General features: G+C 31.9%; 1 protein-coding gene across 1 annotated transcript in view; it reads right to left on the minus strand.

Moving 5' to 3' along the window:
• Positions 1 to 2,830: 2,830 nt before the first annotated feature.
• The window catches only part of LOC134262071 (ATP-dependent translocase ABCB1-like), a 54,146-nt gene continuing 43,135 nt past the window's right edge, over positions 2,831 to 13,841 (minus strand). The window contains exons 29-33 of the mRNA XM_062744475.1: positions 13,511 to 13,671; positions 10,743 to 11,061; positions 8,188 to 8,420; positions 6,295 to 6,419; positions 2,831 to 5,888 (exon numbers count right to left, since the gene is read on the minus strand). Of these exons, the coding sequence (XP_062600459.1) occupies positions 5,544 to 5,888; positions 6,295 to 6,419; positions 8,188 to 8,420; positions 10,743 to 11,061; positions 13,511 to 13,671 (1,183 nt within the window). The 3' untranslated portion in view covers positions 2,831 to 5,543. The remainder of the gene's footprint in view (positions 5,889 to 6,294; positions 6,420 to 8,187; positions 8,421 to 10,742; positions 11,062 to 13,510; positions 13,672 to 13,841) is intronic.

Genomic DNA, 13,841 nt, shown 5'->3' on the forward strand with positions numbered 1-13,841 from the left:
AGATAGGAGTGGAGCAAACACATTCCCAGAGGTCGGATCAGGTGACATGGAGGAGTGAGCATCCCCTTCCGACCTGTCATACCCGCCATGTGCTACTTGTCATGTTTAAAAACGGAAAATTTCTGGACAACTCAGTGTGTAAATAATGGCCTAACAATCGGTATGAAAAAAGTCGGTCAGCATTTGACTTAATGATAAATTGTATTTGCTGACAAGGTCATTGTATCGACTATAGAACTTACGAAATGATGACTTTAAACGAGACTGATGATATTCTTGCTTCGTTAACTTGTTTGCCAATTGCGTAGTTGTTTATACGTAGAATATGTATCAAATCAACTGAGATATATGAACTCCGCATTCAGATGACAAAGGTATCTTGCTGCAAAAGTAAGGAGAGTTGACGATTGAAGTTAAAGTTTGTGGGGCCCATTTTACAAAAGAACTTACGACTAAGACCAAAAACTTCAGATGATTGTAACATTTTGCAAAATTAATGATTCTGTTGAAAATTTCTAGTGTAAAAATATCTTACTATATTCCTTTTAGAAAGTTTAAAATCATTTTCAATATATTGTTATTTAGAAAGTTAAATTATACGGAGAACTAAATTTGGTCTTAAGTCGTAAGTTCTTTTGTAAAACGGGCCCCAGACTTTTATCGTTAAACTTAGTTATTTGATAACCATTAGGCCATCCTTAAAAAAAATGTTTGTTTGGAATTGCCGCCTGAAGGGTTTTAGACACAGGAGGGAGGGAGGGAAATTATTTTTTTTTAATTGATTGATTGATTGTATACTGCTTAACGTCCCTCTCCAGAATATTTCACTGATATGGAGACGTCACCATTACCGGTGAAGGGCTGCAAATTTATACCTATGCTCGGCACTTACGGCCTTTGAGCAGGGAGGGATCTTTATCGTGCCACACCTGCTGTGACACGGGGCCTCGGTTTATACGGTCTCATCCGAAAGACCGCCCCATTTAGTCGCTTTTTTAATTGAAGATAAATTTTAAATTTTTTATAAAAATCTCAGTAAACAGTAAATACGTATACATTTTCTGACTTTAAAAAAAATATCTACCATCAACAATAAAACCTTGTGATACATGTAATGGGCAAAAAAAATGATTAAATAAAAAAAAATCTTCCTACTTTGGTCAATAAAATTTTTTCAGGAGGGGGCATTTCAATGAGGCGGGAGGCAATTCCAAACAAACTATAATTTTATCTTGGCCTTAACGTCTTTTTCTAGTAGGATATCCAAATATGAAACAGATGTGTTAGACTCTTTGGTATCTTTTAATTCAATCTAATCTGGACATATCGTGTCGACATATGAATAGATTTAATGTTAATTGACAATAAATCGCCGATATATTTCAATGTCGATTTGGACGCAACAGCAAGTGTTTTGTTTTCTTTTGTTTTACCTTTCACGTAAAAGATTTTGAACACATTCTGCTTCATATGAATACAAAAATAGGTCTACTAATAATAGAGCGCAATTGGTACCCATGGGATTTCAATAGATGCTTGGAAGAAATGGTCTTCATAAAAAAAAAACAGATATTGTCAATCAGGAACTCGAATTTTTTAATATAACTTAAGAGTACTTGTGTGTACAATCAGAATATTTTTAACAAAGTAATTCTGCAAATTACCAATGACTAAGTAAGTTTATTTACGAGTCTCTTTTTATTGAAAAAGCAGCTATCAATGATGTCAGAAAGCCTGGCCCCAAAACCATAACTCAAGCTTTTTAATATAACTTCAGAGTACTTGTGTGTACAATTAAAATATTTTTAACGAAGTAATTCTGCGAATTACCAATGACTAGGTAAGTAAATTTACGAGTCTCTTTTTATTGAAAAAGCAACTGTCAATGATGTCAGAAAGCCTGGCCCTATAAACCAAAAACTAAAACTGAGAACAAACTTAAGTCAAAATTTGGATTTTTAATATCTTAAGATTTATTTAATTCATTAGCTTAAAAATTCATTATTGTACATAACATTTCAATTCAAATGATGAGAATTTTATTTTATGCTCAAATTATTTCAAGAGTTACATCGATTTGAAATGTTAACGTTGACTTCGGTTCTGTTCTTAGTTTTTGGTCTTAGGGCCTGGACATAAATTTAACGTGGGGAATAATTGTATATCAAATTCAAAAGTCGTAAGTCTTTATGCTGTTGATTTTGGTAAAATTTTGTGATTTCAAGTGTTCCAAAAGTTCCTGCGATTTTTAGTATACCTGATTTACACCCCTTCACGAATATATTGTTGAACAATACTCTTAAAGTTTTTTCCTTCACTACTGTTAATATCTTAGTGAGGAATAAAGAAAGAAGTTTGGTTGAACACTTACTGGAACCCGCTATGTATCTTTGTAAGGATTTTTATAAAGTTTCAGGGTCCAATTTAGATATGGTTATTCAAATTCATTTTGGTTGTTTGGAATATTAAAAATATTCAAAACTGACATATGATTTTTGAAGAATTTCCTCCCTAGAAAGGGAACTTCGGGTATAAGTTAGATTACCACTAATGTAGAATTAAATCCAAATCCCCTTTAAAAATACATTTAATATAATGAGCCTTACAAACAAAGACATTTAATATAACGAGCCTTACAAACAAAGACAATGTTGTTTTTCTGCTTTGTCAGCAGGGACTATTTGAGATACTTAAATTTCCATAGTAGATTTCGATATTTGTTTATTTGAAATAATTTTTTGAGATACCAAATTTCTAAAGCAGTTTTAGGTATTTGTCTATTTTAGATACATTTGAGGCCAACTGTACAATAAAATAAAATTTGCTGATAAAGATTTTAAAGTCCATTTATTAAATATATAAAATACTTTCAGAGTTTTAACAGATCACAAAATATTTAACATACAGTTCTCTGTCATTAATACAATTGGTCATCCTAAAAAAACTTGTAACATCATTGATTGAAATTTTATTTGTACCATAGGAGACATAATAACTTCCTGTCAGTTCATTATATATATATATATGGCAAATTAAATAATAAATTATTTCAATTTCATGATTATAACTTGATATTCTTTTTGCAAATCTTAAGAAAAATAATGAGCAGAGTATACTCTAATACATTAGTGAAACATAGATGTAATTACAATAACGTATTTACCTTTGAGAATAAAGGGTCTTCATGAAAAACTTACATCCCACAATAGAGTATAAGCGTACTGATTTTTCTGCAAAAATTTTACGAACTGTAGTTTTCTCTCTCCCTTCCCCTCTCTCTGTATAAATTTTTAATTATTTCAGTCTACGTGAGACATTCTTTTCTTAAAAATAGCATTGAGGAGAAAATTCTTATGAAAGACAACTCTAGCATCCTTATATTTCAGTATAGCTACACATCTAAACTACCTGCATGATGGAAATTACAATTTGAACAACCAAAACAAAAACAATCTCTCACTGCCAATACAATCTGTACTGATAATACAATCGTTATACTAAGTACTTTTAAATAAATTTTACTGACTAGTTCTATGTTTGAACACCACAGATTACATGAATAACTTAGTATGTTTTGATTTCTGATCAGTCGTTGGTGCATCAGTGAGAGATTTACATAAAAACTAGTGATAACAAGTGGTTACATCTTTTTAAAATTTGTGCAAAACCATAACACTTAAATTTAAAATGTTTTTGATGGTTAATACTCAGTATTACCAAATCAATTTAGACTCACCAGAATATATGCATATCATCACAATAAACAGGAATTTTATTCACTTTCTCATTTCAAAGAGAAAGTAACCCATCCAAAGTGAAAGTAACAACAATTAAATAGAAAGTAACACATATCCAAAGTAAAAGTTTAAATAAAAGTAACAACACATTTATCTGAAGAGAAGTCACAACACATTTTGATGGTAATTTGATATAAAGTTTAACTACTAGCTAGTTGCCCAATCCTTATTGGATTATTTAAAAAAATATGTTTAATTTAAGTAACTGCTAACCTATTAAATTTGTGATTTTGCTTATACAAAGCACAAAGAAAAATTAATTGTAATTGGTCACACATTAAACATACAAAAGAATAAAACTTACAGAGAAATAAAATCATCCTGTAGTGAACACTAGAAGTGCAAGGTTGCATTTAAGGATATATACCACAAACATTTTTTTATCTCCTACAATGTACACAGCAAGTTACAATGGTATTTTTTCAATATTTTTTTCAATGGAAATGTAATTAAGAAATTTTAATTGTGTAAAATGCTAAAGTACCCTCTTGAAAATGTCCCCAGAAACTTTTCAGTAAGAAATCTTCATACATTTCTAAACTATTTACAAACACTTAAAGTATGCTATTTAAACTATACAAAATTCACTTATAAAGTAGGATAGGCAAATATTTTAGCAAAGATATTTGAATTTTGGGGAAAAAAAAGTTTGTGTTTTTTATACTTAAGACACAGTCCAAAATTTCCATGCATTACTGTTGTAATGTCATAAATGTAATGGTTTTAAAATTTCTACTTCTGAATCAGTGTATATATGATGTACGTTAATGTTAAAAATTCATATGACAATATTCAAATGATTTTTTTTTAATATGGCATCATCTTTTTGACACAACTATATTGCTCTGTGCATGAAAAACAGGCATTATAGGAGCAAAATTGTTTACAGTGTGTAAGGGCGTTGAAAATAAAACCAATATGAAAAACAGTAGTACATGTATAGGACTTAGTTAATCTAATTATAAATCATTAAACACAATGTCGTATGACATCTATAATACTGGGACACAGCATCTTAGCATTAAATATGCTGAACATTGGCTGTTAGAAACAGATAAAAGAAAAAGAATATTGAATGACCATAACAAAACAGCTAACAGAACCATACTCATATGTTACATTGTAAAATTCTGCACTTTGAGGAACTTTGTAAATCTTTTTCTATGCTTATAATGCTAAATATAGAATAACTAACCCATTAAATATTGATTTTACCCAATAACTTCAATGAGCTTTTTCTCAAAAACATTATATTGCAACCAAAGGGAAACAACTCATACACCCAGTCTTAAAATACCAAAAAAAAAAAAAAAAAAACAATCATTCTAAATTACAGCCCAGTATCTACATAATGATTAAATAATTCCTCCATTCTGTATAAAAAAAAAATAATTCTCTGTATTTTGAAATATGTGCACTGTGTATAGTCATTTCTTTTGCTACTAACTCTTCTCTGCGACAGCACTATACACAAATAACAAGATACACAAATAACAACATAACCATATCATTTAAAACAATAACAATGGTCCAAAATCTTCAAAATTGGCAAGCAGTTTACTGAACAAAGTATACAATCATTAACAATTCTATCTATTCATCAACTTTTACCAAAATTCATCCCTTAAATCTTACACATTTATCTCATAGCAAACCAACTCCCACTTCTAAAAACAAAAATAGCATCCTTCCAGTCATGGTATCCAAACATAATCACTAGCACTACCGTGAGGGTTTGTTACCCCCCTACCCCACAGGCTTAGGTATGTCCAGTTTTGGGGCCAATGTCTTTTTCTGCTCTGCCTCATTCCCTCCTTTCGTGGGGAGAGGGGTTGGGGCTAGGGTATTTTTTGCAGGATCTTCTTTGCGTTTTGCTGTTGTTGAAGGCTCAGTCTTTTTTGTTGTTGTTTTTTCCTCCTTGTCAACTCGGGTCATTTTCTGAGGTTCAGATTTTGGGTCGTCCATTTCTATTTTGGTGATGGTGTTGATACCGTATGGTTTTAGATGATAAATGAGGTACTCTAGGACATACATCATATTGGGGTTCACGTAATGGAATGAGATAGCGTAGTCACTGCAACACTCTGGTCCCTGTCAAAGATACAGAAGAATACTGGACAGGTGTAATAACACACAATTATAGAATTTAGACAATACTGTAAGTTACCTAAGAATGACTTTTTTATAATGTTCAGCTACCTTTTGAAAAGGCAAATCACTATTTCACTAACTCGAGCAAATGAATGAAACACATCTTCAATCATGCATTAAATAAACAGGCCGAGCACAAAAGTTAAAATGGGTAGAAATTCATAATTTGCCCTTATAGCACTGCAGACTTATATTTGAAGCACTGTATATGAAAAAAGCAAGTATATTCTAAACACCTGCTTTAAAATAGCAGATTATAAATGTAGCATGTTTTGTGACTGTTGAGTTTTTATATGCTTTGGCAGATTATAATTTTAGTATTTTCTGTGATTGTCTGAGCTTTTACCTGCTTGACTGGGTGAAAGTTGTAAGAGAAGTACCACATATCTTTGGGGAGGATCCCGGGAATTAAGTGGTGTTCTGGTACAAATGGCATGAATCTCTCCCGCCCCAGCTTGTCCAAGCTGTCACCTAAAATATCAATCATAATAATACGTAGATTTTACTTATAAGCTCAATCAAGTAAAACAATAAAAGTGACACATGGCTTTAACCTTAAATAATGAAAACTGCCCCGGGATTTAATTTAAGTAGATTTTGCATTTTTTTTCATTTTTGTATGATAGGGCCAAACTGAAGGTCAGAACCACAGGTCTGGAATAATTAAGCTTGGAGATATCTCTTCAGTTTCCCAGGAGTTTGGTACACAGGGTTTTCATTTACCACATATTTAATGTATTGTAAAATCACATATTTTTGTGGGGCAAATTTTCGAGGTTTTAGAAAGAAAGATATATGGGGATTTGATTTCATTGGTTGGAGATGTGTTGACTAGTAATGCACATTAAATTTTATATTTTGTGGTGGTCATGAATTCAAGGGTCTCTACATACCTTGAAAACAACGAAAATTAAACCCCACCAAAGAAGTCAGTTCACTTTATGAATAAAATGGCCCTGTAGATATACCAATTGACTGATCGACACTTGATTTTTAATCTGAAGCATTAAAATAAAATAAGACATATATAGTGCTTTATATCGTATTAAAAATTTTCTCCTAAAATTCCTGGTCTTGGAGAACTGGCTTTATGAAATTGCAATGTTCTTGAACCTTTGACCTCCTACGTAAACAGCAGTATAATTGAGTACTTTCAGGGAAGAAAAATCCTCTGCGCACTCTCTGCATCCAAAAAATAAAACCTGTCTTTCATCCACTCCCTTCTCCAAAAACTTTTTATCATATACAAGTTGCCTGCCCCACCATATTTTAGATCAGAGGTTGCGCTCTATATTAACTATTGAAAAATAGCTTTAAAAATTGGCAAAATTTTTGAGAAATTTTCAACTTGAATGATAGGAAATTGAGAGAATTTGATGTCATAATGCATTAGACTCCCTAGAACATGATTAACATATTTATTTAATTTGATTAAGTTTAATTTTACCAAAGATCTAAGGGATATTCAATGCATTGTTAACTAAAACTATGTAGTTTTTATCCTTTTCAGTAAAAAATACACAGGGCCAAATAAGGCAAAGGTGAACCTTGTGGTTTTGATAAATTCATGGTAGGTATCTGTACAATTGTAAATATGACTTATAATCATTACAAGTTTCTACATGTTGACAGCATACTCCATGTGTATGGTGAAGCTGAAAAAAATCATATGCATTACCCAAGTAATATGAGAATAAATTAATTTGCATGCTTGAAACTCTAGTGAAATGGACTTGTATATCGATCCTCAAGGAAATAAAAGTAAGAAAGTAAAACTTCAATGTTGTTTCTATACAAATTTTCATTCTCATAACCATAAAATTTCTCCACCTTGTGTCAATCCTTATTTAGTTTACCGTTAACCCGTATGACGGCACTATTCCACCTTGTATCCTTATCTATTTTTACTTCGTAATTTCCACTTGCTTCCTTATCTACTTCCATGACCATTCCTCAATCATGGCTTCCTGATCTGATAACAGGTGTGCTGAACTTTACACCTCTTCTCACCATTGGCATGCAAAATTTTCTACCTTGATTTTGATTTGTGGAAAACTTTTTCAGATAGCCACAATAAAAAAGCATTTATTTATTTTGTCTTCTTTTATTACTTCATAGTTAATAATAATTGGGTCTATTCAAAGCATTTCTGATATTTACCATTCAATTCTTATATATATCAGTATATTGACAATTTACATGTGACCTTGACCTTTGACCTCCTCCTGCTTAATCTCACCTGCGGTCACTCCCACTCTCTGCATACATTTTCCAAACTCCAAATCCTCCGCCCCTCCCGCATCCACCCGACAAAACTTTGGGTCGTCTACTCCCTTCTCCACAAATTTCTTGAGTGCCATCTTGCTAAGGACATAGCCCGCCCCACCAGACATGTAGCCCTGAGGGACGTAGGGTTTGAACCGCCGACCGTAGTACATTGGTTCCTGTGTCTTCTTGTCCGCTAGGAAATATCTGCAGCAAAATTTTATATAATAAAGAGAAAAATTTCAACTTGAATGATAAATATGTTTTTCTTAACAGTTATGTTATGTCCAAAATTAGGGACAACTTATACCTACCCAATTAACATAATTTAATTAAGTTTAATTTTACACATGAAAGAGGCGGGGCGTGAGACAGCTGTTAAATAAGGTTGGGATTTTGATCAGCATAGTTTTTACTGTTTTACAGTTCTGAATCCATAATCTAGATCATTTACACAGGTAACTGTCTGCTTTGTGGTTTTGATGAGAATCATGATAAAGAAAGGTATAAAAATACATAAACATGATAAATATCACTTATAACTATACACCCAGATTAGTCTCAATGTTGACAGCACATGAATGTAACAAAAAGTGAACTGAACAAAAACGATGTTAAATTCCTCACTTTACCATGAAATGGCATGAATACTGATTGATTTATGAAAGAATTTCATCCCATAAATAACTACATAATGAAATATGATAAAAGAAAGTTAGCTGAATGTGTGGTTCATATATAAAATTGAAATTCATTGTAATATCTATGGTAGATTTCTATTTTAGCAATATCATCAATCAGTTTCCCTTAAATGTTCATTATGAACTACGCCGTTTAATGTGTGTTCATTAATCTAATTCATCAAATAAATTGCTTTAATTATCTCCTAGATGTTTCAAGGTCATGCAATTCATCATTTATCAAACAGGTGTTCTGTTATCTTATGCCTTAAAATAATTTTAGTTGGTATTTTGCATCATTTAAGTAAGAAAGGGCACATATCTCACAAAAAACAAAATGCATCTACGTAACATTGTAGTGATGGAAATAAGAAATAACAATAAATATCACAAGGGACCACATATACAGTCTAAATATTTGGCCCTTAAAATAAATGTCAATCAATTGACAGTTTTTGTACGGTTAATTTGGAAATCCTCACACTACACAGACAATAAATTTACACAAGATACTAGCATTTGACATACACACGTAGTGTGATGTACAGTAAAATTGTTCTTACAAATTCATGTACTCAAAATTATTTTGGAAAAGGACTCTATGATCATTGTTGGAGTAGTTCATGTATTTCCAGTTGGAAAATGTCAGGCCAATTTATCCCAGATTCAAAATTTAAAAAAATAAGCACTCAATTGAAATCAAATTTTATCCATTTTATCCCACATGACTGATTACGAAGTAATTTAATTTATATAGTTCCCGTTGACTTCATTATAACAGAGTTTACTTTACATGTAGGTAGAATATATTTCAGTATTTTACATTTTACTTACATTATTTCTTACACTAAAAAATATTGAATAGTGATATTCAATTATTTTAATATCATACTTCCTTGATATTTATTTTTTAGATTAGGCCTTACAATGTTTATTTTAAGGAATGGATGTACTGCTGCAGATTGAACCTTAAATCAGAACAGTGTGACAAACCGGTGCAGTCATATAAACATTCAACATGCACATAACATTAAATATCCTGTTTCTTAAGTATCTTTCATAATAACAGCAAGATTTTATGCAAGATAGTAACATCTGTATATATATATATATGTACATGTACAGCTAATTTGCTATTGCAGTGAGAAACACTTATAAACAATTGAGACATATACATTTGTAAATATTTTTAATAAAGTGGAGTAGATAGTTCATAAACTTCATACTTCTTGGCATTTTATTTGTTTTCTGGTTTGTTCATATTGTTCGTACCAAAGCGATAGCTTGTCTTATCAGAGTTTAATCTATAACTGGAATATTTTCATTACCTATGACCAGAAGCTTTCAAATTTTCAATTGTATCAGCTTAACTGAATACCTGTGTTCCCAGCTTTAACATATCAAAAGTCCGAACACAAACTTTACTCCCGCTTTTGTATGGTCTATTGATAATTTTTTATCCTAGTGTAGAAGAAAGATATTCATTTTATGATAACATGGACAATAAAGATTTTAGCTATCTTTAAGCTTCTCAGACAAAGTTATTACAGAAAACATAAAAATGGAAGTCCTCTTCAACAGAAGGTATAATCAAATGAATCACTGACTAGAGGTGATCGAGAGAAAAGAAATAAATATTTTCTCTTGCTTTTTATTCTGCTGACAAATTCTTAAGCATATAAGGATTTAAAATAATAAAACCTAGTTATATCACTGTTCAATGGGCTTTGCAAAACTCAATGTCTTTCTCAGGGGCATGAAGGATTAAACACATGAGAGGAACAAATTACTGACATGAAACATTCAATACACTGTACAACATTGTACAAAGTGCATTAAAAATATTTACCTTAGGTTTTCCACAATAACATATGTATCATCGTCTGCCTTCATGAACCAATCTGCATCGTTGAAATGATTTTGGTAAATATATTTAAAAGCGGCTTTGGTTTTGGCCCAGAGATTGTTACGTCCCTCTTTAACTTCCAGAGCAACGGCCGGCAACGAGGCATCAGCAGTAGAACTCATGAACAGCAGTTTGTTGCAGCGCTTGCCCCAGGTTGCTTTGACGTGGCGGGCCTTACTTTGGTGATTTGTGGGGTTAGTCATCACCCAACATAACACTCGTACTTTCTTTTCCAAGACTCGGGCCACTTCTGAAAGCTCCTCTGTAAGGAAAAACAGGGAACTTGTAATAGAATAAATGTGGTGAAAAAAACATACTAAAGAGGCCTGGCTACTATGATGAATACAGTGGCGGATCCAGGAATCTTGAAAAGGGGAGGCCCAACCAGTTTTAAGTCAGGGTAGGGGCCCACTGTAAGCCACACCAAAAAAAAAAATGATTTACATGTTTTTTTGGTATCTATGCAAATATTGTGTAAAACTTATTTTTGAAGCTTATTTTTGAACCATGAGAATTTCAACCAGTCTTGCATTTCATTATTGATCAGAACTTTAATAATCAAGTCAGTGCACAACTTCTGACACTTTATCTAATGGGTTTATCATATACTGAATTAAAGAAAAACAGCTATGTATAATACGAATCAAATAATTTTATCCAAAAAATCTTAATTAGTTGGTCAATTAATATCTCTGAGTCTACAGAGAAAATCTTAAAAGTTTTTAAATTATTTTATTTGAATAGTACACACAACACATGTGTTGACTTTTGTTATGATTATAGCAACCATTATTTAAACAGTTGTTTTCCTTGTTTTGCTCTAAGAAATAAGAGTTTTATAGCACAATAAAAAGTGCACACATGCCCCATCCTAAGAAAAATAAGATCTATAGATGAGATTAATATTCATCCACCAAACATGTGCTGCAATTTTTAAAGAAGAATACCTTATTGTTATCATGATTATCTATAAAGTATCTTCCCTTCAGTATTGTTGATTTTATGCTGGGCTTGGTGATGATAAATGTATTGCATTTCAATCAATGAGTTGTAATTTAAAGAATACTTTAAGGTGTCTCGACAAGCAGATAGTGTTTCAGTGCAAGTCAATATGAACAGTTTGCATTACACATGTTACATGTATAATATCAATTCATCCAGACAACATAAGTACATCAAAAAGGAACTCAAACCTCTAACATCCCCATCCCCCCTCCATGACCCCGAGAACAATCCCTTTAATTAAGTCTGAGCGGTACTGTGGACTCATTTTACTTCATATGAAGGAATCGATACTCTTTATAGATTATATGTACTGGTAAATAAATTTTCATCTTAAAATAAGCAAAAGATGAAAGGATTGTCATTGATTGAATGTTAAAATGTTTAATATCCCATGTAATTTTTTTTCTCTCACTCATATGGAGACATCACAAACCTGCAAAGGACTTCAAAAATTCTGATTATACACACAATAATTATAGCTACAGACAATTTAAAGTTTATTGAAGGAAAAAGATCCAAATCCTGCCCTGCATAATTAATTTAACATATTAGTGATGGTACATTATCTACTCTGCTCAGGACAACATGATCTTGTGTCAGCATACAGAGTTAAAGAAAGTTATCATTTTTATGAATAACCATGATGCCAAGGAACATTGACAAAAATTTACACGTAATTAATAATCGTTTGATATCATACAATTGGCCAGAATCTAACTGGAATTGGACTTACATGTCTACTTATTTCCCTGGGGAAAAGTATTCAAAAGAATATCATAAATTTAAGTTTCACTAGTGAATATTTTAAAATTCTCTGTGCCATTTATCAGGTGCATCTAACAGCATAATATCATTAATATGGTGAGAACTTAATTTCTTAAACAGTCACACTGCATGTGCATGATGATGGTTAATAAAAATAATTCTTGACAGAAAGTTGTTACTTTTTGATGGTAAATTTCACATCAATTACAACCAGTATTAATTTCTTGTGGTAAAGGATCAAAGATAAATAATAAGAAATTTGAAATGTCTTTGAGTTCATAAACATTAATTCTTAAATAAACGTTTTTGGGGAGGATTTTTTATGCACTTTGTCTTCATGCAGTCTCCAACTCTCCAAAGTGCATGTTCAAAACATTCCAATTTTGTTGTTCAATAAAGTGCATAACATGATAAATAGTCTAACTTGTTTTAAATATGTGCCTTGCTTATTACTTCTATTTCTTAATAAGGTAAAAGTACGTAAATGTAAATACCTAATATATGTATTTTGAAATAGCTACACTTCTTAGGTAAAGACAAGACCTGTCAAGGGCAACTTTTTACATGTTGAAAAAAAAATTGTGCACACATGTAACCTAACTTGTCTAATAAAAAAAGTATGTTATGAAAAAAAGAGCTATCTTGAAGCAGTAAAACAAGCTATATATAGATAGATCCAAAAGATTGTCATCTTGTGGTCATGTGGATTTATCACTATACATGCTATACATGGAAAACCAATTGCCTTTAAATATGTTAAACCTTTTGAAATTATTTATCTGTTATCACTAGAGTTTCCCTGCAGAGATAGATCCTATTTGGTAAGGTCAAACGAAACCTTATCAGGAATACACGTAAACTGTACCTTTAAACACACCGGAAAAACTAAGATCCGCCTTACAGAAACATGATAAACAGTCGTCATTAACATAGAACACTACCTGAGTGGGTGCTGAATTGTTGGTCAGCCCATTCAATGATCTGATTAGGACCGGCTACATTATCATTCTCTCCGTGACTGTGTGGACTTTGAGGGAAAAACCCTCCGAAAATAAACCCTGGGTTGGATTTCTGTGTAGGGGAATGATTAATGTTCACACGGCTGTAAAACGAATACAAATACGTAACGCTGAATCCAAAGAATATTCCGAATGCGAAAAGAGTCAGACTTGTTCTGTCTACCATCGTTGTTTTTTCACATTCACCCCTTGGGCTTCTTGTTTACATTTTTTTCACTTTACAACTGAGACTGACGACAATGCCAAACTGCCA

The sequence above is a fragment of the Saccostrea cucullata genome, unplaced genomic scaffold (genome assembly GCF_032062105.1).
Source record: "Saccostrea cucullata isolate Sc308-1 unplaced genomic scaffold, CSIRO_AGI_Scuc_v1 ctg356, whole genome shotgun sequence".
Classification (NCBI taxonomy): domain Eukaryota; kingdom Metazoa; phylum Mollusca; class Bivalvia; order Ostreida; family Ostreidae; genus Saccostrea; species Saccostrea cuccullata.